The 25,639-nt window shown below is 42.3% G+C and overlaps 1 protein-coding gene across 5 annotated transcripts in view; it reads right to left on the bottom strand.

Moving 5' to 3' along the window:
• LOC105228289 (teneurin-a) overlaps positions 1 to 25,639 on the bottom strand; it is a 221,412-nt gene that overhangs the window by 135,464 nt on the left and 60,309 nt on the right. For 2 of the 5 annotated variants that reach the window (XM_019991022.3, XM_049455389.1), the window contains exon 1: positions 2,694 to 3,693. The exons of the other annotated variants lie outside the window; for them this stretch is intronic. In XM_019991022.3, the coding sequence (XP_019846581.2) occupies positions 2,694 to 2,839 (146 nt within the window). In that variant the 5' untranslated portion in view covers positions 2,840 to 3,693. Of the gene's footprint in view, positions 1 to 2,693; positions 3,694 to 25,639 lie in introns of those variants that run through there. 5 annotated transcript variants of the gene reach the window in all.

Here is a 25,639-nt window from a genome sequence, read left to right on the forward strand (position 1 = left end):
TTGAAGACTCTCCCACAAAATCACAGTACCAGCTTTTTTTTTGCTTTCCAAGCCAGCCGTTTCCCGGGAATTCAATTGTATCTTGATTACTTCGCCGCTTGCCACTTTTTTGCACATATTTCGGGCATTTGATGAAGCGCTTGAAGGGAAGAGCGTTGCCCATCTTAATTGACTTCCCGATTGAACCTCATTTATTGGCAAACTGTCGACACAATTTCCTGGGAATTAACCGTTTCACAAAATGTCAATTAGCAATGCTCCGGAGTAAGCGGTGGAAGACATGGGAACACACACTGAAGTAATTGAAATTATGCAAAGGGACACATACTCGGAAGCATAAGCAAAGACGGTACATTCTGATAGGCTCCTGCGTTCTTTCAGACACAACTAATACAGTAATATCGTGGAATTCCGGAATGGAACACGCGAAGCTGTAGATTGGGCTAAACGGTTTGAAAATAATTAATTTAGGGCAATTTGCAAGGATTTCTGGGGATACTAAGGATTGTTTGTTTTACATAAAAACTTTGTTTGTTTAATTTAAATTTTAATCTTTGTTTTACTGTGCTAAAACCTAAGTCAAATGCCTTCCTCTCCAGCCGGAGACCCAAGCTTCTCATGGAGTGAAAGGTCAAAAATGGAATAGTCGGAGATGAATTCTGGTTTCATATATCTAAGTTATATCTTATTTGAAATGACTTTTCGTAGAATATTTTTGCTTGAGCCATAAGCTAATGATCCATACTCTCGACTGAAAAGAGAGGAATTTCGAGTTTAGTACAATTTTGCATTCATCACGTGTCCTGGCTAATAGGTACATATGAATGCGAGCTGATAAGTGTTCTGTGTCTTTAACAATCTGAGGGCACAAATACGCCTGTGTGCGTGAGCGAATATGAGGCACTCCATCATTTATTTGAATAGCTACAAATAAATTCACCAATAAATTCACCAATTTACATAATATCCTTAAGTATCCCTTAATGGCATTTAGCTTCAGTAGGCAATGCCCTCATTTTATGTGCCGCACTTCCCATATTTCTTCTCTCATTTCATTAAATTCCTCGTCTTCGTTCTTTGTGGCCGTCGCTTCCACGCATCGAAAACGTGTTTATGTATAGCCGAAAGGATTTTCTCTAATAGTCGCTAATGTTGTAATATGTTGCCATTGTTATTTCGTTTTTATTATATTTATATTTGTTTTTGTACGCCCATTTGTACACATTTGTTGTTGCCGTTTTTATGGCACTGAGTTCGGCTAATTTGCCATATTGCTTATGTGCTCGTTATCCTACGAATGGTTACCTTCCCTGCGGGCACTCACAAAGGCCATGCCTCAACCACCCCTTTGCCCTCTCGCCCATTTGCTTTCATCCGAGCCTCTTAACCTGCCCTCTACCCGCCGGCACTCTCGGCTTGGTCGACGGTTTCAGCACGCGCTTCCTATAAACTTTCATTTAGCTTTGTTAACTGTCGAAATGGTGCGCGTAACGGGAACACGTGCCCTATTTTACACATAACAACAATTGCTACTTGCACATAAGTACATATGTATATATATGCACATGAATGGGGTTTGTACTTGCTCGCAGGCATTGAGTTCGAAATCGAGAAAGAAACTGAGCCGCGCCGAAGCCCTTGACAAGTCGGGCAGAAAGCGTAATCCCTTTGAATGTTGTTGCCATCCGTTGTGCTGCACTCGGGTCCTGCACCCCCGTAAACAAAAACACACATTTGTATTTTTAGCTCTCTGACTTTCCGTCGTCGCACTGGGCAACCGTGCGCTTACTTTATGTGCCACTGCACTTCCAGGTGCGAACAAATGAAGGCCAGCAGTGCCCTTGCAGCGCGCTTGGCGAGCAGCTGTGCCGCAACGGTCGATCAATATATGCCGCTGCATTGCAAGTGAGCTTAAATTGTGCCCAGCAGTCAAGACGGTAGTTGGTTCAACTACAGCTCACTGAAGGCGGCGTACAACAAACACTCGTGCACAAAAAAATGTGCCGCGGTGCGCTTAGAACACTCTTTGGCTGCCGCTGGTTTTTCGCGCTGCTTTTCACTTTTTTATGGCAAGTAGCAAGTTCACAGTCACTTTGATCGCGCCTGTCCTCCTTTCCCACGCGCCGCGCTCCACAGCATTGGCGTTTTATGGCTTCCGCCTGCTTCAAAGACGCTGCGCCGTGCCGTCTACCTGAAACGCAACGCGCTGAAGAAATGTGCATATTCTTCGGCATTCCAGCGCTGCGTTATCTAGCGCCTTCGGTTGGTTTGTCATGTTTTATGTTCACCCCGGTTCAATAGCATAAATTTCAAGTAGTTCAACTGTCCGCATTTGCCACAATATGCGACAATACAACGGTAAATTTGTAGGTGAATGTTTTTGAAAACACAAGATTGTTATCAGCGAACATTCGCATTCGCTTCAGATATCAGTTTTTATAGTTTCGATAAGCTTCCTCACCTGCATGGGAAAAGCCTTGTAACTCAGTGCAAGGTGCGATCAAGCAATATTATTCGCTCTGAAATTACATATATGAAAACGCGCCAATTTGTTCTTTTATATGTGATTGTTTCAAAATCGAATTATTGCCAAGATCACCTACCATATGCGTACATACATATATAGGCCTCGCCCTGAAAATCTCGTATGTTTCTAAAAGGAAATTACAAGTCAAGAGAAGAGAGGAATTTACCTGCTTGAGTGGTTGGGTTCGTGTGCAAATGGTTCGGCGTAGATGTTTCGCACGGGCGGAACCCGACGCGGCAATGGCGGTGGCACTGGATTATAACCGTCCATGATTGTATCACAATCGGAGTATTTCATTGATTTCATAGTCATTTTGATGTATTTCTTGCTGTTACTTTTACAGATTTGTCTGCTGATTTCATTTGTTTCTTAATTCTTCTCAATATCGCCTCTTCACTGCGTACATTGCGCAGCTTCGTCTTTTATCTGTTGTATTAAAATTACTTTAATTAATTTGCGCTTTTTGTTTTTATAATTTCGCAGTCGCTTATTGCTCTGACTGTAACACCGGAAAGGGGCGAATCGATTAAAAATCGCCTTTCAAGAGCATATTTCGCTATTCTGCTGTTGCGCGCTCCGAACTCTCCTCTTCACTCGCCGCGAATATATTTATTATAAACATGTTTTACTTTTGTTTTTGGTTTCTTTCGTCGCTTTTATTTATTTATTTTTTTTTTTTATTTTGTAATTCGATATTTACTGCGCGCTTTTCACGGCGAATTTGTTCGCACAAATATCGCTGACGCAGCGCGAATTCGTAATTAAAAGGGGAAAATTTGCGAATTTCTACGCCAACCGCTCGCGAAGACACGAGTTTATCTGCCGCATATGCGCCTACAGATGTGTTATTTGACGTTTTCCGCACGCGTTGCACTATAAATTTAAAATCCGCGTTTCTTATTTTTAATTTTCATCGGTTTTTGTTTTGCGCAGCCAATTAATTCAAAGGGAAATTCTCCCTCTTAATGCAGATGCTGCAAGTGATCTGGCATCCGCGTTCAGTCCTTCAGCGATTGCGAGGGCGTACGCGCGTTTTGACGCATTTCGACTTAATTGAATGCAAATATTGTTTTCCTCTTTCCTTTTGCCGCTTTTGGTGGATTATAAGTTACACTTGGCACTCGTCACCCCGTCAAAAGTGATTAAAACTACATTCAATCTTTTGTTAACCTAGAAAAGAAAGCAATCGGAAATTGATATGAGCTCTTCATGATTAAAATCCATGCACACATGGTGTATGTGGCCCGATTTTCTGTACGCTGAGTGCCAGACGCCGCACGCCATCCCCAATTGTATCTTCCCCCTCACATACCCCCGTATGCTAGTACATTCGTTAGGAGTGGTGCGACCCCCCACCGCCACAATCGGATGACTAAAGAGCGGTGTTGAGTGTAAATGTTTGGAGCCAGCTTTCAATCAAGGCTAATCAACAATCAAACGTATCAATAAATTTCATGAAATTATCAAGCTAATCGAAAACGGGTGAGAAAATGGAATACAATGTGTTGGCATTCAATTAAAATCATTATCGAAGACAGCAATTGTGGTGTCGATGTTGGAATGTGGCGTAAAATATGCTTCATCACGAAAGCGTATCGCCTGGCGTTGGCCGGATTCCGGCTAATAAACGTTAAACTTTCGTTGGTGAGACGCGAAGCGTTGTTGAGTTTTTGGCTGAAAACTTCAATTGAAATCATCGCCTGATTTGTTACTTGGCGAGGTTTTAATTAATGAATGTATTGGCTATTAATTGCAGCTGAAAGAAGGTGGGGCTTTTGATGGGCCGCCGAATGTGACGCAGCGTTTACTCTGCGAAGTACAACGCGCGCTTAGCGGAATTTGAAATTATGCTTCACAGGCTCAAGTATCATGTACACTGAAGTCCACGATCGCTTCCCGATGTTAATGTAGAAATAGTCAAGCTTCTGAGAAAAACCTTCTTGGAACTGTACTGCACTTATTAAGTAAGCATATTTTAGTATCAACCGTTCACAGAAATGAGAGTATTGATACATTTGCACATCTGAACATATCGGCCTCAACACAGCAAGTCATTTTTTTGTTACTACAAGCGACCTTTGAATTGCAACTAAAATTGCGGGATTTCAATGTTGGTAATTTATATTTTGTTGAAGAAGAACAGCATTTACACCAATTCCCACCCACGTTGTAGGCAAACAAATGGCCCGGCGATTGTGCTACGTCATTGTCTTATATTAGATGAATCGGCGCGCCCAGAGCGGCGCAAGCCTGGATTGTGCGGACGGCCACACAGGTGAAGACCAATCGATACGCGCTTGATGAGGTCTATGAGCGTGACGTAAGCAATTTCTGCCATAGTGCATAATTTCGTAATGCAAGCGAAGCTCTGCAGCTGCGCCAGCGAGTTGTGGGTTTTACGGTATTTCGGGATTTTCATTTTAGTCTTTTACGTTTTTGGAAACCAAAATATCAGCTGAACACTTAACGAAATACAACGAAAGTATGTAAGAAACGGGTAAGCTGTTGCTAACACCAACGCAACTGAGCATTTCAATGGCATCAGCAAGTTAGCACCCTCTTCTGCGAGACACGGCGAAATCTTTAGTGCTCGCCATCCAACCTAAGTCACAAGCAAACTCAGTCCAAGTACTTACACCGAAAACAATAAAGATAACGAACATCCAAACACAACAAGGCGCTGAGTATTCGCGACGTGATCGTACAAAGGCCTCTCGGGATTTCGACGAAAACAAATTCCCAACAGCAAAACGAACAACGTCTATCGGAAGGCTTACAACTCAACAACCAACCGCTCTTCTTCGACGGCGCAAAGCCGAATGGAACAAATAAGAAGGCTGGATAATGCGGTTACTTCTTACCATGAGCTTTCACAAGTGCACGATTTACTACAAATGCGCTTATATATGTATGTGTGGCTGAAAAGAAGAATAACCGCAAAGCAAGCGCACATCGAAATGTGGACGCGCACGGGTGGAACTGTGCCCATTGACCGCGTGAACATGAGTCCACTCCACAGATAGCCTTTATTACATACTATGCTTACTGCACAGGCAGAATGCCTCCCTCTTCTAATCAAAGCTGCTGTTAAACCTCCAAACCTGCACTTAGCGAGCCCACAGACACAATTCCGCGGAAAGTCCACTGGGATCAGTGCGACTACAGCGAGACGATTAGGCGTTCGCTAGTAATGACATAAAATTATTAAGTGTAGTTGTCCCATCCCTTGCTAACACTGTACCCAGAACACAGCCTTCCAGTACAAAGCAGTGGCAACCATTGAACCAGCAACCGATGTCCCTTACCATATTTGCTTGTATGTCTGTTTCAGCGTCTAGACAAGCTCTTTGTATCGGCGTGCACGTACTTGTAAACTGCCGCCTCAACTTCGCTCGACACAAATGCAACAACACCTAGAGCTATCATTCATTAGTGGCTTCGATACCCTGCCAGTCTTCGAGGTGCTTAACAACGTATTGGTGCTCTTGGATTTCGTAACTCTTGAGTAGACTCACGCATCTGGCGGAAAGCCCCTGCAGCCAACCAATCGAATGTGAAGCTTATGAGCAATTCTTGACGTCTCTATTTAAGGGCAGTGTTCGATTTTATTTATTGTGCTCATATAATTCTTAATGTAAGTTAGCCAACTTTGCTACTATACAACAAGCAAACGTGAAGGGGACGAGTAATAAAACTTAAGTATTTGTAATAAGACAGGAATTGATATCATTGGCCTTAATAACCGCGCCGTTAGTTCTGCTTTCTCCAGAATGGAAGGTTCTGTGGAAGATTTATGGTTCTTTGCACGTTAACCCAGAAAATATCGCATTCGATAGAACGATGAGCTGTACGAGTTATACGACGTCATTGACATAGTTCAGCGAATTGGAAGACAGCGCCTATGCTGGCGAGATCATATTGTCCAGCTATGAAAGTATTCGACGCAGTACCCACCGGAGGAAGCAGAGGAAAAAACAGACCTTCAATCCGTTGGAAAGATCAGGTAGAGAATGGCCTGATGGCCTGATGGCCATATGTTTCTGGCCAATCCCAAGTGAATGGCGACCAGAGAACTTTTCCCACTTGCGTGAACTTCTACACATAACTCCATCCTCCATCACCATATCAAAAAAATTCCGTACTTTTCAAAATTTGCATTTTTTATGTAATTTAATGTCACCATGCCAAATGTACCACACCACAAAATGTTTAGCATATAAGGTAAACCCATAAAACTCATCATGATACATCTGAAGCCAAAGACTCATCGTAAAATAAACAAATACTTTCATTAATCAAACAGCAGAATTGTATAGACATGTAACACAGACGCCAGCACACAAGCAACAACAAAGCCTACAAAGTGATGTTTTCTATTTATTCCCTGTGAAATCCATACCGCAGCATCCAGTCCAATTAGAGTGGCATGAGCGGGCACTTCGGAAGTATACCTAGCCGCACACACATACACACTCATATGTAGACGAAAATATCCACAGAGCATATGGTGGGCCTTGTAGCAGAGCAGCCAGCGTTAATTAGCAATAATATTGTTTAAGTTTTTATGCTAAATAAAATTGAATGAGGCATTAACATGTTTGGAAGTACACATTCGGATTGAAGAACGCGCCGCGCCGCTTACCAAGCGCCCGCGCTGATAATTTTAGTTCTTCCTATTGCTCGTTAAAAACCAGACCGCCTCGTGAAAGGACCGCATTTTATATGTGCTGAAGAGGGGAGAGAGTTCGACACAGATTTTCATGAAAATCGGTTGGTTGCAAGCCTCTGTGTGCAATCACGAAACCTCAACTCAGACAGACTCTTAAAATCTCTAAGTTATTTGTGCGTGCGTTGTGCTCGCCTTCCGTAACCAATAACGGCACTACGGTTCAGCTTTCCGCCACTAATCAAAAATGGTTGATCAATTATTAATTTTTGAAATTCATACAAATTTAATTTCATTTGAAGACAAATATGGGTTCCTCATCGTGTCCCACGCCTTCATGCCGGACTCGTTTGTCTCACTTTGTAACCGATTACTTTTGATTTTATTTAATACTCATACAAATTTTATGGTTTATAAAACAACAAAATAGATATTTATTAACCATAACAAAGACCGCGAACGAAGATAAACGATTGAAGGTGCGAAGAACTTTTATTATTTCCTACGCACAGATGCCAATGAAATGAGTTAGTCCATGTGGCATGTGTCTCAACGGTGGGGAGTAAGAGCATTTATAAACATATACATAGCTGTAAAGCTTTCATTTCCAATATTAAAACTTGTAATACAAGGGAAGTGCTGAAGAGAAGTCCGATGATCGCCGAGAGTAGCGATCGCATCTGCAGTATGGGTCTCAGTATGAAGCTCTTGACATTGCGTGTTGCCTTCTGCGGTATTCGGGGGTAACAGGCCACCATAAAATATTTTACCAAGGACACACACATATGCATGTGCACACTTTACGGCAGTGCACACAAATGCTGCAGGTTTGAAAGCGCGCGGGGCCCTACGCATTACGGAATGCATAAATCTCACAATGTGTTCCCCCGCCGCGGATGGTGGAGATTCTATGTTGAGCGGCAGCCGGCAGCGCTGTGGCTTATTATTTGGGGATTTTCAGTATAATCGACTTAAATCATAATAAAAACAAAAAGCAATAAATATGAAATGTGCACATCAGCGGCAATAAAGTCAATTAACCGCTTGTACAGCGGTCGGATGGTGCCCTCGCCACCCCGGCGGGCCGACTCAACTTCCCATATACTAAGGCACACATGTGCGCTTATGTGCATGCAAGTTGTTGTTGCATTCCATTTTAAGCGGATTTATACTCTGAGTTGCTGATAAGACGCAATCTTCGATTTATCTGCGAATGCTTTTGTAATTATTGAAAATTTATGACTTACAAATAAAACTCAAACGTTATTAGCATTTGAAATGGTTTCGTAGAAACACCCACAACAACAATAAGAAGCAGAGCAGCACAGCACAGCACAGTGATAAGAGCCAGCAGTGCAGAGACGTTCGTGAGGAAATAAAATGGTAAATAAACTCAAGGGGTGCGCTCTCCGGAGCCGCGCTGCCGCAGCGTCGAAAAACTGCGGGGTCGCTGGCTGGCTGAAGCATCAGCAGCATCTGCAGCAACATGACACTTATTGCATGTCGCTTGTTCGTTCTACTTGCTACAAATACCAAAACTCCATTATTTTTCTCGTGTTTCAATTTGCTTGTTTCTTCTGCGCTTAACAAATTGAGTGATCTTTCTTGCTGTCGTATTCTTTCTTCTTTTCGGAGACGAGTTTTATTGTCAATTTTAATGGCGATTTTTATGTGTGTTGCTGATAATTTGAATGTGCTCCATGGCTCTTGATGATGTGCTAATGTTGCGGCCACAAATTAGTGAACAAACGAATGGAAAACATCAAGACCCGATCATTGAAACGGCGGCAGAAGAAGTGTAGATGTGATTTGAAATGGATGCATTGAGTGACATGGGAAAATCGCGAGAACTCGCTAAGCCAATGGGACCCGTATGCCCGAAATTTTCAGCTCTTCCGAACATTTTGAATATATTCATTTAAAGAAATGAAAGAAATTATGATGAAACGACGATTTCTACAAGACAATTTGCTTGGAGTTTAGAAGATCCGTTTCACATGTATACAATTTTGTTTTCTACTTTCCACAAAAAAAATCAATAGTAACCTGAGCGGTTCCCTAACTAGTTGTGAAAATTCTGTAAAAATATTTGTAGACCCCACCAATAGCAAAATAAATAGGAACTGAAAGTTTGACAAATTCTCAAAAAGTGAGAAAGTTCATGAATTATAACGACGAGGTGCCGCTACAAAACCTAAAAGTCATAAAGTAAACAATCAGCACCGACAACAAAAGCACCGCATTCATCACACCAATTGAAAAATGCAGGAAGAATGCATAGCGATGGAAGCACTTGAAGTTCGGACGGGGCACTCCGGCCTCGCCAACAAAGATCGCCCACAAATAGGCAACAATGGGTGCATTGAGTGCCAATCGCATTTGTTGTTACTGAGACCTATTGTTGTTATTACTGTTGCCGGGTCAACTTGATGCAGTTGATAAATAAATAAATACAGTAATAGATGAAAGCCAACCGGAGTATTTTCGCTCGTTGAGGGGCGGTCAGAGAAACTGCATCTGCTTGTCTTCTCGAACGGTCGCCGTTCCACACACAAATTGATTTAAATTTGTTATTTAAATTCCCTTCTTTGTATGCCAGTTTTTTAGGCCTATATTTTGTATTTGTAGTGGGTCCGAGGCAACAACGCGGCGCGTGGATATTCAAATCATTTAGTTTACGCCAATAAAATGCAGTTGATCCCATTTTGTCTCGCTGTTCGGAAAGTAACGGCCGAAGCCATAAAGTTACGCACAACAAACGCTTAACTTTTCCATTATCTATGCTCATCACCGTGTGTAACACGCTCGGACAGACCAAGTGTCGGCATAAAAAATAAGACAAGCGCACAGAAACAAGCGCTCGTCGCTACATCTCGCTTCGCTGGCATTAATTGAACTTCTGTGTAATGTCAGATGCCGTCGATTGATCCACATATCTGTGCTTTCCTAATCAAACTCAGCGCTGTTGAGGAGTGGGCTGTTCGGGTTTCTTGTTGTCAACATTTTCGTTTTGTCTTTTATCGTTTTTTCAGCATCTCGAAGCATGGCGAATGGGTGCAACATGGGCGTCGATTGTATCAGCTAGATGCCGCAAGTGTGAATTTGTCGATAAAGGCGACGAGTTGATTAATACAGTCATGGCGACGGCGCATACGCGAGCCACATAAATAAATAAACAAACGAATCCGAAACAGTTGGCGTAAGCGTTGTGTTCTTCTGAATTTCATTGGCAGCGACTTTCTCAGCCAGCTATTTGTTTGATTTACAAATTGATATTTTCTGTTGTTATAACTTAAACACTTAAAGTGGATGCAGGAAAGGGGTGTTGTCTGCCTCCAAAATGTGTGGAATGGCCTTGTTGCCACTTTGTTGAACAACTTTTCCCCGCGCCACCAAATTGCTCGATGCGAGCACTTTTTGCTCTCAACAAATATGAACATTACAGCATTTTGTAATGTTCGCCGTCTCGTCGCCGCGAGCCGCCGCCTGCAGCTCTACAGGGAGCATATCGGCTGTGACTTTTTAGCGCTTAGCACTTTCTTATGTCACTATATTCATGAGTAATTTTGCAAATACACAGACACTCTCCTGCCATACACCCCCCATAAAAAATGAATACAGACCCTGCAGGAATTTTCTATTTACTGAAGCAGAAGTGCAGGCTGACGACGCTAGCAAAACTGAAACAAACGGTTGTTAATGAATAGTGTTTAAAGCGTTTAGTTTTTTGAATCATTTGGTTAGCACCGTTAGCCGGTAATTTGTATGAAGAACTGAAATCAGTTCTATTTCCATCGGCCAACGGCCACACTTTCGTTATTTGACAAAGTGTTACACGAATTTGCCTTGCCTTTGCTTTTCCATTTGGGTACACAAGAGTGGGTGTATCCATATGTCGGCGCACCCTAATAGTGTGTGGATATTGGTATGCGTGTGTGAGTATGTGTGTATACAGTTTAGGAAATTTCATTAGAAGTCTAAGTCCCTCATTGTTCGATCAGCCGTTACTTGTGCTGTGATCAGTTGTCATTTCAAGAAGTACCGCTTTGGCGTCGCTACCATCAAGTGTGGTTGTCTGCATGTCGCCTCTTCAAGGAGTACCGTTTTAGCGGGACGACAGCGTGGCGTCGCTATCGTCGAGCGTGGTTCGGTGGTAAGTTTAAAAGGAAGAAAACGACGTACTTAGAGGGAGTCGAGTTGAAGACTTGATCTAGAGAAGTCGTGTTCAAGAGTTAATAGTGAGAAGTGTGAAGAAATTGTGAAGTGTGAAAGTATTGTGAATTATAAGTGTGCAGCCGAAACTCGCTACGCTATAACCATGTCTAAGGAAGACAATGGTATTTCGACATCAGAAGTGGGATACTGCCATTTGCCTCAACCATTGAATGGACTAGGGCGTACCATGATGGAGTTACAGATTGGTGGATTGATTGAGCTTGTGGCGGGCTATGGATCTGGCTGTGCCTGATGCGGAGCGGAGCAGGTCTGTGCAACTGCCCAAATTCGGCCCAGACAAATCATGAAATGTGGATGGATACGCGATGCAGATGGAAGCGTTGCAGGATGGCTTGTTGCAAGTAAATGGACCGAGTAGTTGAGAAATGCCGGAGCTGTCTTGCGATCCGCTCGTGCAAATAGTGTTGTTGTTGTTGTGCATTGAAAAGTACTTCGAAGAAGGTAATGTGCGTAGTTGAGTTGGCTTTATGAGAGTGTGTGTGGTCGGACGGACGGACGAGCGTTAGAGTGTAACTACTTCGAGTATTAACAGTGAAATAGTTGTGCAAAGTGCTGCAGTAAATAATATTTTAAAGTCATGCAAAATGAAAAAGAAAGCGCTTACGGCGAAGGTGTACAAAGTGATAAAATCCGTGAAAAGTGAGTAGGTTAAGTAAAAACAAAGAGGAAATAAAGTGGTTAAATAAAAAAAAAAAAATGCGTGTGTTGTCATAATAAAAGTGTTCTATAAAAAACGTGTGGAACAGTGCAGCGTTGCAGTACCTAAAGGATGCCTCAACCACAGAGACCAAAGTTTTGAAACCACCTTGATTCTGGATCGGAATTTTCGTTAATGAAAGAAAAGCTAAGTATAAAATTTTCTGGTAGAATATTCAATAACATTGTTATGCTAAAAGGTATAGGCCAGTAATGGAATATCTGGTACTGTACAAATATTAAGTAACGTAAAAATTGACGATATTGTATTGAAATTTTGTTTTATGCAATAGGCGATGATGATATGCAAAATGACATTGTCATTGGCCGTGAAATGCTTAATCGGGGTTTTAATATTGTTATTTCATCAATCCAATTTAAAATTTCATGAACCAAAATGGTTAATCTGTATACTGGCAGCGAGCCGACCGATATTGGTGTTGGGCTTGGGGGACGATTTGGGGTGTAGAACTATATTCATGTTAGCAAAGTACTCAAATACATTTATCTTGACATGATGTTATGAAAGGTGATTGCGACCAGTGCCAAGTTTTGAATAAAATTGCGGTTTCAAGTTCTCCCAGTTCAATATTAATTATAGTCTCGAGCACGTTAAAAAAAGAAAAAGGAGAGAACAAAAATATGCTAATGCTATATGGTCGAAACTGGAGCACGGTCTTGGCGGGATGTGTTGGAAAAGGTGCGGTTGGCAATCAATTGTACAATCAGCCGTCCTTTAGAAATGTTACTGGGAAAGGTGGCACGTCCATTAGGATTACTTCCACCTGGTGACATAGAAAATGTTAGACACAAAGTTGGAGATTTTGTGTTACTTAAAAGTGAAGGAAGACGTCAGACAAAGTTAAGTCTGAAATTCAAGGGACTTGAATTAGTAAAGGTTGCAGAAGGTGACAGGTACATTTTGGAATTCTTGACCAATGTGTTATGTTGTTTGATATGCAGGCGAAGATTTGAGAAGGTTTGCCAAAGGCACAAGTGCCCGAGGAACCGAATGTGTATGATGATGATGATGGGGATGTTGTTGCGAACGGTGAGGAGAGTGAAAATGAAAATATTGAAAGTATTAAGAGTTTTGAAGTTACTGAAGAAAGTAGAATAAAAAATGTTGATAATGTTGGAAACACACTAAAGAGAGTGAAGTAAACGAATAAGAATGACAAAATATATGAATGGTTGGCCAAAGACAATGGCAGAGTACTCAGATCATAATGCAAGCACAAGTGCAAACAGACTAAAGGTTGTTTTGATCATGGCGGTTTGGCGCATTTGATTGAGTAATGAATTGATTATGTGACAGTAATGTAAAAGTTGAAGGAAACTGTTGAAAGAGACAGTAATAAAGGAAGTTGAAGGAACTGTTGAAAGAGACAGTAATAAAGGAAGTTGAAAGTTCAAAGAGACATTATAGTTGCCTTAAGGGCCTTATAATGATGTTTGTTATAATGATGTTTGTAATAATAATGTGGGCACAAGTGCAAAACAATGGTTTTGATCATGGTGTGTGGCGCATTGGGTATTATAATGTAAAACATGTGTGGTTAATGATAATGTGAAAATGAGCTGTGTTAAAGAAAAAGATTTTGTATTAGTAAGAAGGAAACAGAAATATGAAGATGTAATTAGTCAATCGAAATTATAAGATTAGATGAAAAATTGAAAGTTAGATTTGAATAAACTTTTATAAGTTGATTGAAAAGTAACATAGCATTTTTGGTAAAATTGCACGAGGTCGTGTAATTGTCAGGATGGCCGTGTCGGCGCACCCTAATAGTGTGTGGATATTGGTATGCGTGTATGAGTGTATGTGTATACAGTTTAGGGAATTTCATTAGAAGTCTAAGTTACTCATTATTCCATCAGCCGTTAATTGTGCTGTGATTGGTTGTCACTTCAAGAAGTACCGCTTTAGCGAGGCGACAGCGTGGCGTCGCCACCGTCGAGTGTGGTTTGCTGCATGTCATCTCTTCAAGGAGTACCGTTATAGCGGGACGACAGCGTGGCGTCGCTATCGTCGAGCGTGGTTCGGTGGGTAAGTTTAAAGGAAGAAAACGACGTACTTAGAGGGAGTCGAGTTGAAGACTTGATCTAGAGAAGTCGTGTTCAAGAGTTAATAGTGGGAAAGTGTGAAGAAATTGTAAAGTGTAAAAAGTATTGTGAATTATAAGTGTGCAGCCGAAACTCGCTACGCTATAACCATGTCTAAGGAAACACAATGGTATTCCGACACATACATGCTTAGCGAGGGAATGGAAGCGCAAGTACTTAGGTGTGGATCTATCTAGTTTCCTTCCTTTTGCATTTTTATCTTCGAGTTTTATCCTTTTTTGATTATAATACGTAAATAATTCCCATTTCAGCTCGCTGCCTTGCTGTCACTCGTAAGACTACACCCTCGACCCTTTCCTGTGTGTGTCATGCCTTGGTGCGTGTTTATGTAGCGTCTTGAGCAGATTATAATCTCTCCAACGCAATGTGGAACGCCGGTTGACTGCTACTTCCACAGCGTCCTGCTCGTTTCACTCTGTTTGTTGTTATCTTTTATTTTCGGCAAACTCACATCTGCAGTGTGTACTTGTGGGTTGAATCTGTAGCTGGAGATACGAGCAGGGTGCAAGCGGAGCAGAATTTTAAAAGCTCATAATATGATTTATGCGGCTCTTTATACTCCCGTGCATGCCTCGTTTCTTATTTTGTCGTGTCTTAAGTACTTGTCAAGTGGAAAGAATGAGTGATAAAAGTCTTTTTCAAGGCAAATGTAAATGAAAAGGATAACAAAAACTGAAAGCTGCAAACGAGACCAGCAAAATACCGTCTTGTGGATGAGGAGATTTCAGTACATCAAAATAACTAAGTACAACAACTTAAACCCATGTCTCCATAAGAATTCTACAAACTCCAAGGCACTATTGAAATATATTAAGAAGGGCTTCGAACTGACTATTTAGATTGGTCATCACATGGGCTTTAATAATCCATCCGGTGATAAAATTAGACGAGTTTGCTTGTCTTGAAACATATACGCCGATCAAATTCGAATATTTCACTTTCGTTGGGAGATTTTACACACTCAACCCATCAAAAAAAGTGAAGAGAAACTTTGCAAAGCAAAGGTAGCTCAGTTGCGAGTTCTTCAACGAGCAACGAGTCTGACACTTCAAATAGCAATGGCAAAAACAACAGCCTCAATCGTAGTAATAAACGCTACACAGCACGAAAGCACGAGCAAACGCTGCTGAAAGCACTAAACTAGTATCAATTTGGGAATTCAGATCTTCAATTGAAGCCAATTTAACTAATCATTTGCTAGTTCGATACCATAAGTTGTAGCGAGGAGCGAGTAGGGGGCAGAAAGCTTTAAATTCAAATGCGACCCGAAATGTGAGCAGAAAGTGAAAGCAACTTGAGCTGCAACGGTATCCAAGTAAGACGGCACGGAGCAACAAAACGGCATGCAAAGGGCAAAGGGAAGACATGAGTCAGGGAATTAGTGCTGAAGCGGCTACGGATGAGCGGTAGTATGAAATACTCAACACAAAAACGCTTGCAGTTGTAAGACGAGGTAGATTGGAAAGGCGAGTGAGGGAATACTTTAAGAAGAAGCGGCTTTGGAGAAGCTGCAAAGTAGTAAAGACTGTCGTTGGCGGAAGAATGCATTGTGAGCCAAAGTATTCTAGCAACGCTGAACTGAACCCAAGGCAAGAATATATGGGTGTAAAGGTTGCCGATGAACGATGATGGGGAAGTATCTGGATATGATGAGGGTGCGTGAAAATGTGTTGGACTGTGATGAGTAAAGGCAATAATAGTGATGGAGGTTCCGTATGCAATACAAACAATGGGGAATAGGGAAAGCAGAGATGAGTGAGCAACCGAAATAGTGATGTAGCAGAAGGAGGAATTTACTTAAGCAGCTTTATTGCCTTCCACATGCGGCATGTTGCATCACACACGCATATGTACCCACAGTGGCGGCAACGACGGCGCAAAATGACAGCGAGCTGATTCTTCCGCGGCTTTGTGTTTACTTAAATGCAACTTTTGCTATTTATATCTTTCGTTTTTACAGTTGATTAAGAGTACCACTGCAGTTAGTTACATAAACACTTACAGGGTGATGTGCCAAAGAGCGCGCACCATTCATCCAGATAGTCGTAAGATGTGGGTGAGGTGGACGCATCAGTTCAGGCTGTGCTTTCGCCACCACTTGCTTTTGGTTTCGTCGAAACAAAAGTTAAATGTGGCATGGAAGATACTACGATATGCACGAAAAGCATCAGTCACTGTTGCAGCCGTCGCAGCAGCTGCACCTCGCGTGCCACGAGCTCAACGTGTCGCACAGCAGCTCGCTTGCTACTCAATTAAAATTTCAGCGCTTCTCTGGAGACACATGCAGTTCAAGCAAGAAATCCAATCCGATTGCTCGGGGCTGCCAACGCTTAAGCGAGTGGCACAGCCGACCAGCGGGAGGGGGTGGGCCGCTCTGACAACCTGCCGGCAGGAAGTGTCTATCTTCGTTGACTATGCAGCCTCGCCGGCAGCACAGTGGATTTGTTTGCTTTCATTCGTACACCGAGCACTTCAGCCGCACACTCATTCACTCAGTCATTCATTAATTCATCGGCTGCTCGGCTTACTCGGCTTGCTCCTTTGCTCATCCATTCGCGCCAAAGTATCTTTCATGTGCATTTCGCAATTGACTTTTAGACACTTCTGAAGTTACCGCCGCCGCCGCCGCCTATCCGCGCTCCCACCGTCAGGTTTTTGCGGAAAATTTACGACTGCTCTGCCTTGTCTGCTGTGCGCTGGATTTGCGTACACGCGAACCTGCCTCCCCGCTCTCGCGGATAGTGGGCCTACCATTACGCTTACTTTCATGATGTACACTCACGTGTGCCCGGGCCCCACGCTAATTAAATATCTATGAATGACGGCTGGCGTTCATTTGCTTCGGATGCCCAATTTCTTGGGGCTGTTGTCAGTGCTGCTAGTCCATCTGTGTGCATGCCACCACCATTGAAACCATATACATATACAGACATTTATATGTGAATGTTGGAGAGTTCACGGATATTTTCGTATTTGCTTATTTACCCGCCTGTGGTTAGCTGACTCTATTTGGTTGTTAATTTGGATATTTAAGTGACTGCAGGAAATCGTTCAACTTATAAATAAACAACTTATATATATATATACATATGCCGATATATATGTATATAGATATACATATATATTCATGATGTAACTTCTACGCGAACATAGTAATGTTGATATGGATTAGAACAATCAATGAATGATAATTAACGAGAGAAGAACTTTAACGGAGCCTAACTAAGACTGATAAAAGGACTGGAATTTGAAAGCCCTTGAGAGCAAAGGTATTTGTGTGTTGCTCGTGATTTAATGCAATTTTCCGATTTTTTCGTAAGCCCGCTATTCGGAAAGCTTCTTGCACACACAATTCCGAGTTTCGAAAAATGGCGCGAACAGCAACTCGGGCAACTGGGGACTGCTCAGCGATTTGCGCGTTTCCCAATGGCCAATTGCTTTGAAGAAGGTAATTTCTCTTTCTGATTCGCCCCAAAATATTCAGCGCCGCTACGACGCTCATCATCGCCGTCATTGCCGGTGGCTAAATGAAAACTCGAAAGCAGGTACACGGAACGCGGCGATTAGAGAATGGCGCGAATGAACCGAGATAAACATGCAGGCGCATGTAAGCGGAACGCAGCTAGGCGCGCAGCCAAAGACGCCGAGGAAGAACTTTTGCTATTTTTATTTAATTTTGCCATTTTCTCGGTCGTAAATTGTCCCATTGGGAGTTCCGTCGCGCTTTTATTGCAAGAATAAATTGGGCTGGGCGTGCTGGCGTGCCGGCGGGCTCACAGTAAGCTATAGGCAGACCAATGGCTTCCTCTGCTTTCTGCTCGCCTTCGCCCGTCGAGTGCGACAAGTTGGTGCGCCCCGTCCGCGCCCCTTTGGGTGTCGCAGACATAATCTCTGAATGAAATGTTTTAAATTTAGTTTTACATTCTAATGACATTTGAGTGCTGCCTGGGATGGTTGGCTACGCAAATGCATGGGTGTGGGTGAGTGTGCGTTTGAGCATCTTTCGTGTCTTCATCCATTTGCTTGAAGACTATTTTTTAATTTTGGGAATTTATTACAAATAATTTGTCAATGTTGTAGTCGCGCTGCGCACTTGACTATTTGCCCGTGTTGTTGCTGTAACGCCCGAAGTATGCAATAACAATGTCTTGGTTGTTGCTTTCGTTGTTTTTGATTCTAAAGCGATTTCGGCATATTTGCTGTGAGGCATTACTAATTGGTGATTATGAGCGGAAATTCCAGTTCGGCAGCAGCAGCCACATTCATTATGCTCACATTTCACAACGAATGATTGCTTTTACCATTTTCTACATTCATCGGACACGCTCGGCATCCAATATCGAGGGGATTTATTTATTGCGCGACAGAACTTTTCTTTCTTGCGGACATAGGCGCGCATGTGGGTGGCGTTGTGCAAGTGGCTCTAGCTCCACATGACAGTCGTTCATAGTCCATTTGTAGGCCGTTGCGCAACACGTCTGTGGAATATCCGGATGGGTCATTATTTATTTGAACTGATTAATATTGTCAGCTTCAGCAGAAGCTTCTACTGATTTCTGAGTAACTTTCTGTTTCTGCTGAGAAAACCTTAAATTGCTCACTTCCCTCTATGTTTTGGATAATTTTATCGTCCGTTTTCCCTTACTCTTCTCAACCGAAATCTATTTGGAATAGTTTTCGATTTAAAACTTTCTCTGGCAGCCGTTTGCTTGCGAAACTTTCTCCATCACGGTAGAAATCGACAAATACAAACACCCGAATGCTTGTTCTTCTTGTTTTTCACTCGTCCTTTTAATCCATGCCGACAAACACCGACCCTTACTTTGAGCAAAACCAACTTTCAGCAACGTCGGAATACCCGAAGGTCTGCGGCGGTGTCTGTCCCTTAAATGCCACATCTTGCGGCTCCATCAACGCCGTCGCCAACTACAGACTAGCTTAAGCCGAGCACTCGGAGACAGCGACAACAAAACTGTAACGGGATAGTCGAAAACAAGGGTGTCGAAATGCAAAAAAGTGAAAAATCGAAACCTAAACTGAAAACGAAGCAAAAGATGTGCGACAACAACCTATAGAATGCAATTTCCGCACAGACGTACACATTTCCTGAGCAGAAAACAAAATACAAATGGGGATAAAAGCGAATAATGCATACGAGTATAGTGAGCGCCTTCCTAAAGCGTTGAACGCCAGCAACAACAAGCAGTGCGCGTCAACAAAAATAAAAAATAGAATTCAATTTCCAAACTAAATTCAACTAAATGTACGTGTGTGTGTGTGTGCGAAAAAATGCGAAAATTGTGTTTGGCAAACGCATTAAACTTTCATTTTTCTGTCATAGCAAGGATAATGGAATGCAGTGAGTGTGCTCGTGTGCGGCGAGAGCGACTAGAACACGCGCTCTCGCACAGGCCACGCACTCAACGTGCAGCTGGCATGCCAGCGTGCGGGCCGGGGAAGGGGTCGAAGAACGCATTCGAAATCAAAGCGAAAGTTAAAAGCACAAAATGTTGGCTTTCTTTCGGATCATTCGTTTTGCCAGACTTTTTGCATTCCATGACTTTTGCGTTGCATATCTCTGCGCGCACCAAGCTCTTCGAGGCAGGCGCTGAAAACTTTTGCTATGAATTTGTGAATTTGCTCGGTGAGCTCAGCGCAAAAAATGCACATAGCAATCAAAAAGTGACGCCACACAATTGAAAAGTTTTCACCAAAACGAAAAGTAATAAAAATTTCAAAATGCAATAAACCGGAAAATAAAAAGCCTCCACCAACAACAGCAACGACTGCGGCGGCCAATATGCGCTTGATTCTCGCGAATATCTATGCCAAATTTCATATATAGTATATGAGTAAATGCATAATAATGCATATTGGAAGGCGAGTCGGAGCCAATGGACAGGGGCCAACTTGTTCTGTGTGCGCCAAAAAGCGAGCATCAACTTCGCTCTTGCAACAAATTGATGAAGGCGCAAATGTTGTGAAATTCGGGTTATTATTATCATTATTATGTATGAAAAATGGCACGTACTTGCGCCAGAGGTTTGCATTGGTGCCCGCCTAAACTATCGTAAGCACTGACTAAAGAGGGCAGCGCCACAAACTGTGGCAAATTGTTTGGTCAAATTTGTTTCGAGCGCATCTCAACTTAGTTTTTGGCCAACACTAACGAATGCAATTGAGGTCAATAGGATGGAACGGCGCTGACGCCAACGTCTGTCTCCGTTACAACCTCCAACTGCATCCTCTTCTGCTGGTAGCCGCAATTAAGCCCTCCATTCTGCCATTTGATTTGGAATTTGCGCATTTGTAAGTTTTATACATACTTATATGTATGTGTGCACCGACATGTTCCTGTTGCGGATGTATGCCGCACTGTCTCTTTCCCCGCTCTGTATCCAGCGCAAGCTTTTAGTGAAAATTTCACAATTGCGTGCTCAAATCGATGAAGCAGTGGCATGCCTCATTATCTAGTGAATGGAAAAGGCCACAAATAGCAGAAACCTCTAAGTGTCAAAGGGCCACGTGGACGGGAAGTCATTAGCCTGAAATCAGTGTCTGCGGTAGAGCGAACGGAAAGCCATGAAAGACCATCACTAGTGCCACTTAAACAAAACAGAAACATTGGCGATGATAACAATTCCAGAAATCAGCAGTGAATGGTCACAAAAACTCGAACCCAAAAGAAAGGCACTTACAACAACCACAGAGAAAATTACAAGCATTAAGCTAGTGACGAAAACTGTTGTTTGCCGGGTAATTGTAAACTTGCTGGCGTGTCAGAGTACAATTTGTGTTCAGCACCGAAAAAACATATGTACCGACAAAGCAGCCATGTGTCTTGCATGAGTGTCTGTCGACCACCACATTACCCGACAACATTTGTCGAAATCGCCCAACACAGCAAACGAATTGCCGCGGAAAGAAAACCTTTTGGACAAACTGGAATACTTTGAACATTTGGAATACTTGCTTTGGTAGTGTGAAAAGATAAAAAGACAGAGGGGGATGGCCATGAAGAGAGACCTTACAAACTAAAAGTATCTTGTCTGAAAATGGGACTCAAATGGCCTCCTTGAGGTCACAGCCATCCGAGTCTCCTTGCAGATATGCTGAGAATTGCCAGGTGCGGGTGTGGGAAGGAGGCAATTAAGAATGAAAACGGGCATCCTAGACCACAGAAATAGCAAGATTTCAGCATTTACAGCAAAAGCCAGACTGACAGACTGGAACAAATCGGCCCCGTTACTCCCAAGCCAATATCAAGTTACTCACTACCAAGAGTGCGCTAACTTGAAATGCTTCCAAGTGTTAAAGGCTGGTTGTTTAATATTATGAAGTATCTAATAAGAAGGGGGTAGCGAAGATAACAGATTTTAGCGGATTATAGAAGGCAGCCATGTTACCTCGAAGAGACATATGACGTCAGTTCGTAATAAGTTATATCAACGAAAAGAGAGTAAAATAGAAATTTGTTTAATTACCCAATGAAATCACTCTGAATATTTTTTAAACTCCATACTATGGCATTACCCTATTTGCTGCAAAATAGCTTACAAAAATTGGCGAAGTAGGATCTAATTCGCGAATAGAGGAAAGGACCGAAGTAGAAGCAATCCAATTCTGAGCCACACCAAGTACTTTGATTTCCTTTCCCCGAAGGCTCTCCTCAACACTTTATATCTGACGCTCTCACATTTTCGGTATTTGATTTTCTTAATATGGCAATATTTCGGTGAATGTTTGTCCATCACTCTTGAAAATATTTTCTTTCTTCGGGCGAAACTATTTAAATGCCTCAACCGGCGACGAACCCACACATACATGGCGTGGATTTGTATAGGACTATCGGAACAAATCGCAGCCGCCACGTGAAAGAGGCTCAAGGCACAGGGCGGGTGCACGGCTTCAGCGAACACTGTCCACCACACACTCACACAAACGGCCGGAGTGCGTAAGAGTGTGTGACCGAGCAAACATAAAATCAATTTTGATCCCTCAAGGACTGTGCTTGTTGCGGTTGTTGTTGTAGAAGAGCAGATGTGCGACACAGCAAGGATTACGCACTGCACACGTATGTACATACACACATACATATGCGCGTTAGGATTGTCGGACATATTACTATATCTGCCGAGTTGCATTATTGGATTTGGCTGAATGAAGGCGCTGTTTGTGCAGCGTTTGCAGCCGCGGCAAGGCAATGGCACCTAATTTCTATGGACGTGCAATTTGAACAGATTGGCGTTGTTTGACGTCGCCTGTCACCCGAAGTTTCTCCATGATATATGTGCCGCCTTGTTTGTATGCGTTTACTTGTGCAACTGTGCGTGCCACATTTGTGTCGCTGCCACGTATGCCCTGCTCATGTTGTCTGAATCGTGAACTTTATAGCCGCTCATCGCGTGTTTCATTCGGCACCGCTTGCAGCACAAATTATTTATGTTGCACACACCATCGCATCACATGCAATTTGTTTTATATTCATAATTTTTAGAGCGAAATTTAAAATCTGCATATTAAATAATCGTAAAAATGCAAAAAACGAACATAACCGCAGAGTGCGTATGAATTATGTGGCATGTTGCAAGCCACACAGCATACAGCACACCCTTAGTGGCGCCTGCCCTTCGCATCGGCGCAAGGCAAATAACTTTTATTTTATTTCCCCTCTGTGTTCTGTATTTTTATTTTTTGGTCGTTTTCCTTTGACATATTTTACGCTTTTTACACCACTTTATGAATCTGCTGCCAAGTTGCAGTCCCAACTACAGTCGCTATTGTTGTCGTCGTCGCTGTTTGTTCCGTTTTCTAGTGGAACCATCGTACACAGTTAGAAATTTCAGTTGAGGTCTGATACAGTCTCGGGCGGCAAATTCTTACTTTTGAATAGAATAGAGCTGAAACAGACGCGCTTTCCCCAGAAATCACATCAAGAAATTTCACTGAACACACACAAACTCACATTCATTCAGACTAAAAATTTCTAATAACAAATTACGTTATTCGGTCAAATAAATATCAGATTTTCCATTAATTTGAAACATCATTCAGTGTCCTAGGTTGCCTAAGAGTTTAGTCTTGTCTTCGGTGGCAGCTGTAAGTTGAAAAATTTTATTTATGTATAGGATTCATTTGTCTCGAGACTAAAAATCTAAAACAATACCAAAATCAAAAAGTTATTCACAAAAACAACAAACTGACTTATTTTCATAAAATGTACTATGTGGATTAACCTATTTTATCTGATCATTATCGCACAGGTCTAACTTCTGCCACAATATGCGATGGTAGGATAGGACGAAATTTTGAGAATTTAAATACTTTCCGAACATGTTTCTATTCTTCGGCTTCTACCCTTAACAAACCCTTCAGTTATTCAGAACGGTAAGAGTTCAAAATTAAGTGGCCATTTCCTAAAATTCTTCAGCCCGAAACTCGTGACTCCTATTTTTAACTGTGTAAATAGCACGAGCATGCCGTAGGTATTTGTTGTAGCTGGCTTTTGACTTTGCTTCCTCCTCTGGTGGCCGGCTGTTTTCGCATTCTTTGTTTTAGCAAGAAAAACAAAGTGATTTTTTATCGTCTTTGGAAAATATTTCACTTTTTATTACCCAATTTACTGGTATCATCGTGCAACACAGCAGCGCAACCATGCAACACCAAAAGGCAGTGAAGCAACTAAAATTAAATGAAAAGCAAGGTTACTGCGACGGCAAAGGGCAGAGGAGGTGGAAAATGAATTGTGAAACAAAAATTCAGGACTTTGACGCAAAAAATTATTTATGCGATTTTCGCAGCCCGCACCAGCGCAGCTCCCTCTTTTGTTCGGTCGGCGCGTATGCCGTCCTGGTTCGGTCTGGGTCAGTACGGACAGCTTGAGTTTCAAAATATGACACGAACTATTTACTAGAAATTTAAACCATTTTGCAACTTAACTTTGCAGTCAACTGAAATGTTGCATGTAATACCTTTCGCAAATGACCGCGAGGTATCCACTAACATTGCCTAATTGTCTATTTCGATACTTTTCACTTTCTTGTTCTCAAATGGAACTCTTTATTTCTCACTTTCGTTTTGCCCCAATTAATCCACACACTTCAGTTGCATTGCTGTGCATCAAGAGCTTTGATGGCACGATTCAGTTCCTTTACGGCAAGACGCGCGGCTTGTAAAACCCACATCGCTTCAGAGCTGTTGGTTTCGTTACGATGGCGATTCGCGTAAAAAGCGAAGATTTACAGTTCGTAGAGAGGCTTTGGCCAAGGTGAAGAAGCGGTGGCAGCCAGCTTCGCATGCGGCCGTGACTTTCGATTTCTTTCGCATTCCATAGAGTACATTCCCATGTAATATACTATATTTCAAATTTCCTCGTTCTGCATCCTGCCGGCTTGCCAACGCTGTACGCGTTTCGCCTTAGCGTTTAGATTTGAATAAATTAATGAAGTGCCTCTTAAGCGCTTCATAATTTCAGCCGTTTACCCGGCCCTTCTTCATAGGCCTATATACATATTTATTTTGTTTTAATCATGTTCCGATGCGTTGCGGCGTGTTTTCAATTGCTGCGGCTTCTTTCGTGCTTGGAAGTATGATTTATGCTTTGTGGCAGGAAGTGTTTCGCGTACTCGTTGCCACCGTAATACACCCCCTTGTAATGCTGTTGCTCATTCGAGTGATTTAAGAAGTGTTTGCTGCCGTTACGCTTGGTTAGTAGATAAAAATCGGCGCTTCCATACTGGCCTAGCACTTTCACTCGGCCGTGTCTGTGTTTTCGTTCCCGAATTTTATTTTGCTGTGTTCTTCGTTTTTTGTTTTGTTTTGGTACAGCTTTACATTGACGCTTCGTAGAGATTTTCCACTTCAACCGTTTTCGGGGAGTCTTGAGTTTGTAGGATGAAGTAATTTTAGGGAGATTTATGGCATTTGTCGCCAGTGAAGCATTCTAATTGCGCCCTAAAAGCCAAGATTTTCTACGCCACTCATTCGTTTTTGGTGTATGCATTTTATTTAAATTTTACCTGGCAGAATATTAATATCGAAGAATCTTATCTGTAATGTAATGTTAGTCGATTATCAGTAATATCTTCTTCTAGCTTCGTAAAAGCAATTATTAGGCGTTTAATGACCTGAATTCAGCGAAAACCCCAAAGTCGCGGAAGGCATCAACAGGCATTATTCTGGAATGCAACTGCACCACAGGAGAAATCGGTAGCACTTGGCGCTTTCGCTCACGAGTGCGGCAGGATGCAAAACAAGTAGAGAGCAAAACAAGAATAAAGCCACATAACACAACACTCCAGAAGTCAAGTGGTCATGTGGTGGCATAAACAATTGGCAGTGGAACAACGAAGAAGCTGCGTGGCAACAACAGCAACATTTTCTGAAAG

This window comes from Bactrocera dorsalis, chromosome 4 (assembly GCF_023373825.1).
Source record: "Bactrocera dorsalis isolate Fly_Bdor chromosome 4, ASM2337382v1, whole genome shotgun sequence".
Lineage (NCBI taxonomy): Eukaryota > Metazoa > Arthropoda > Insecta > Diptera > Tephritidae > Bactrocera > Bactrocera dorsalis.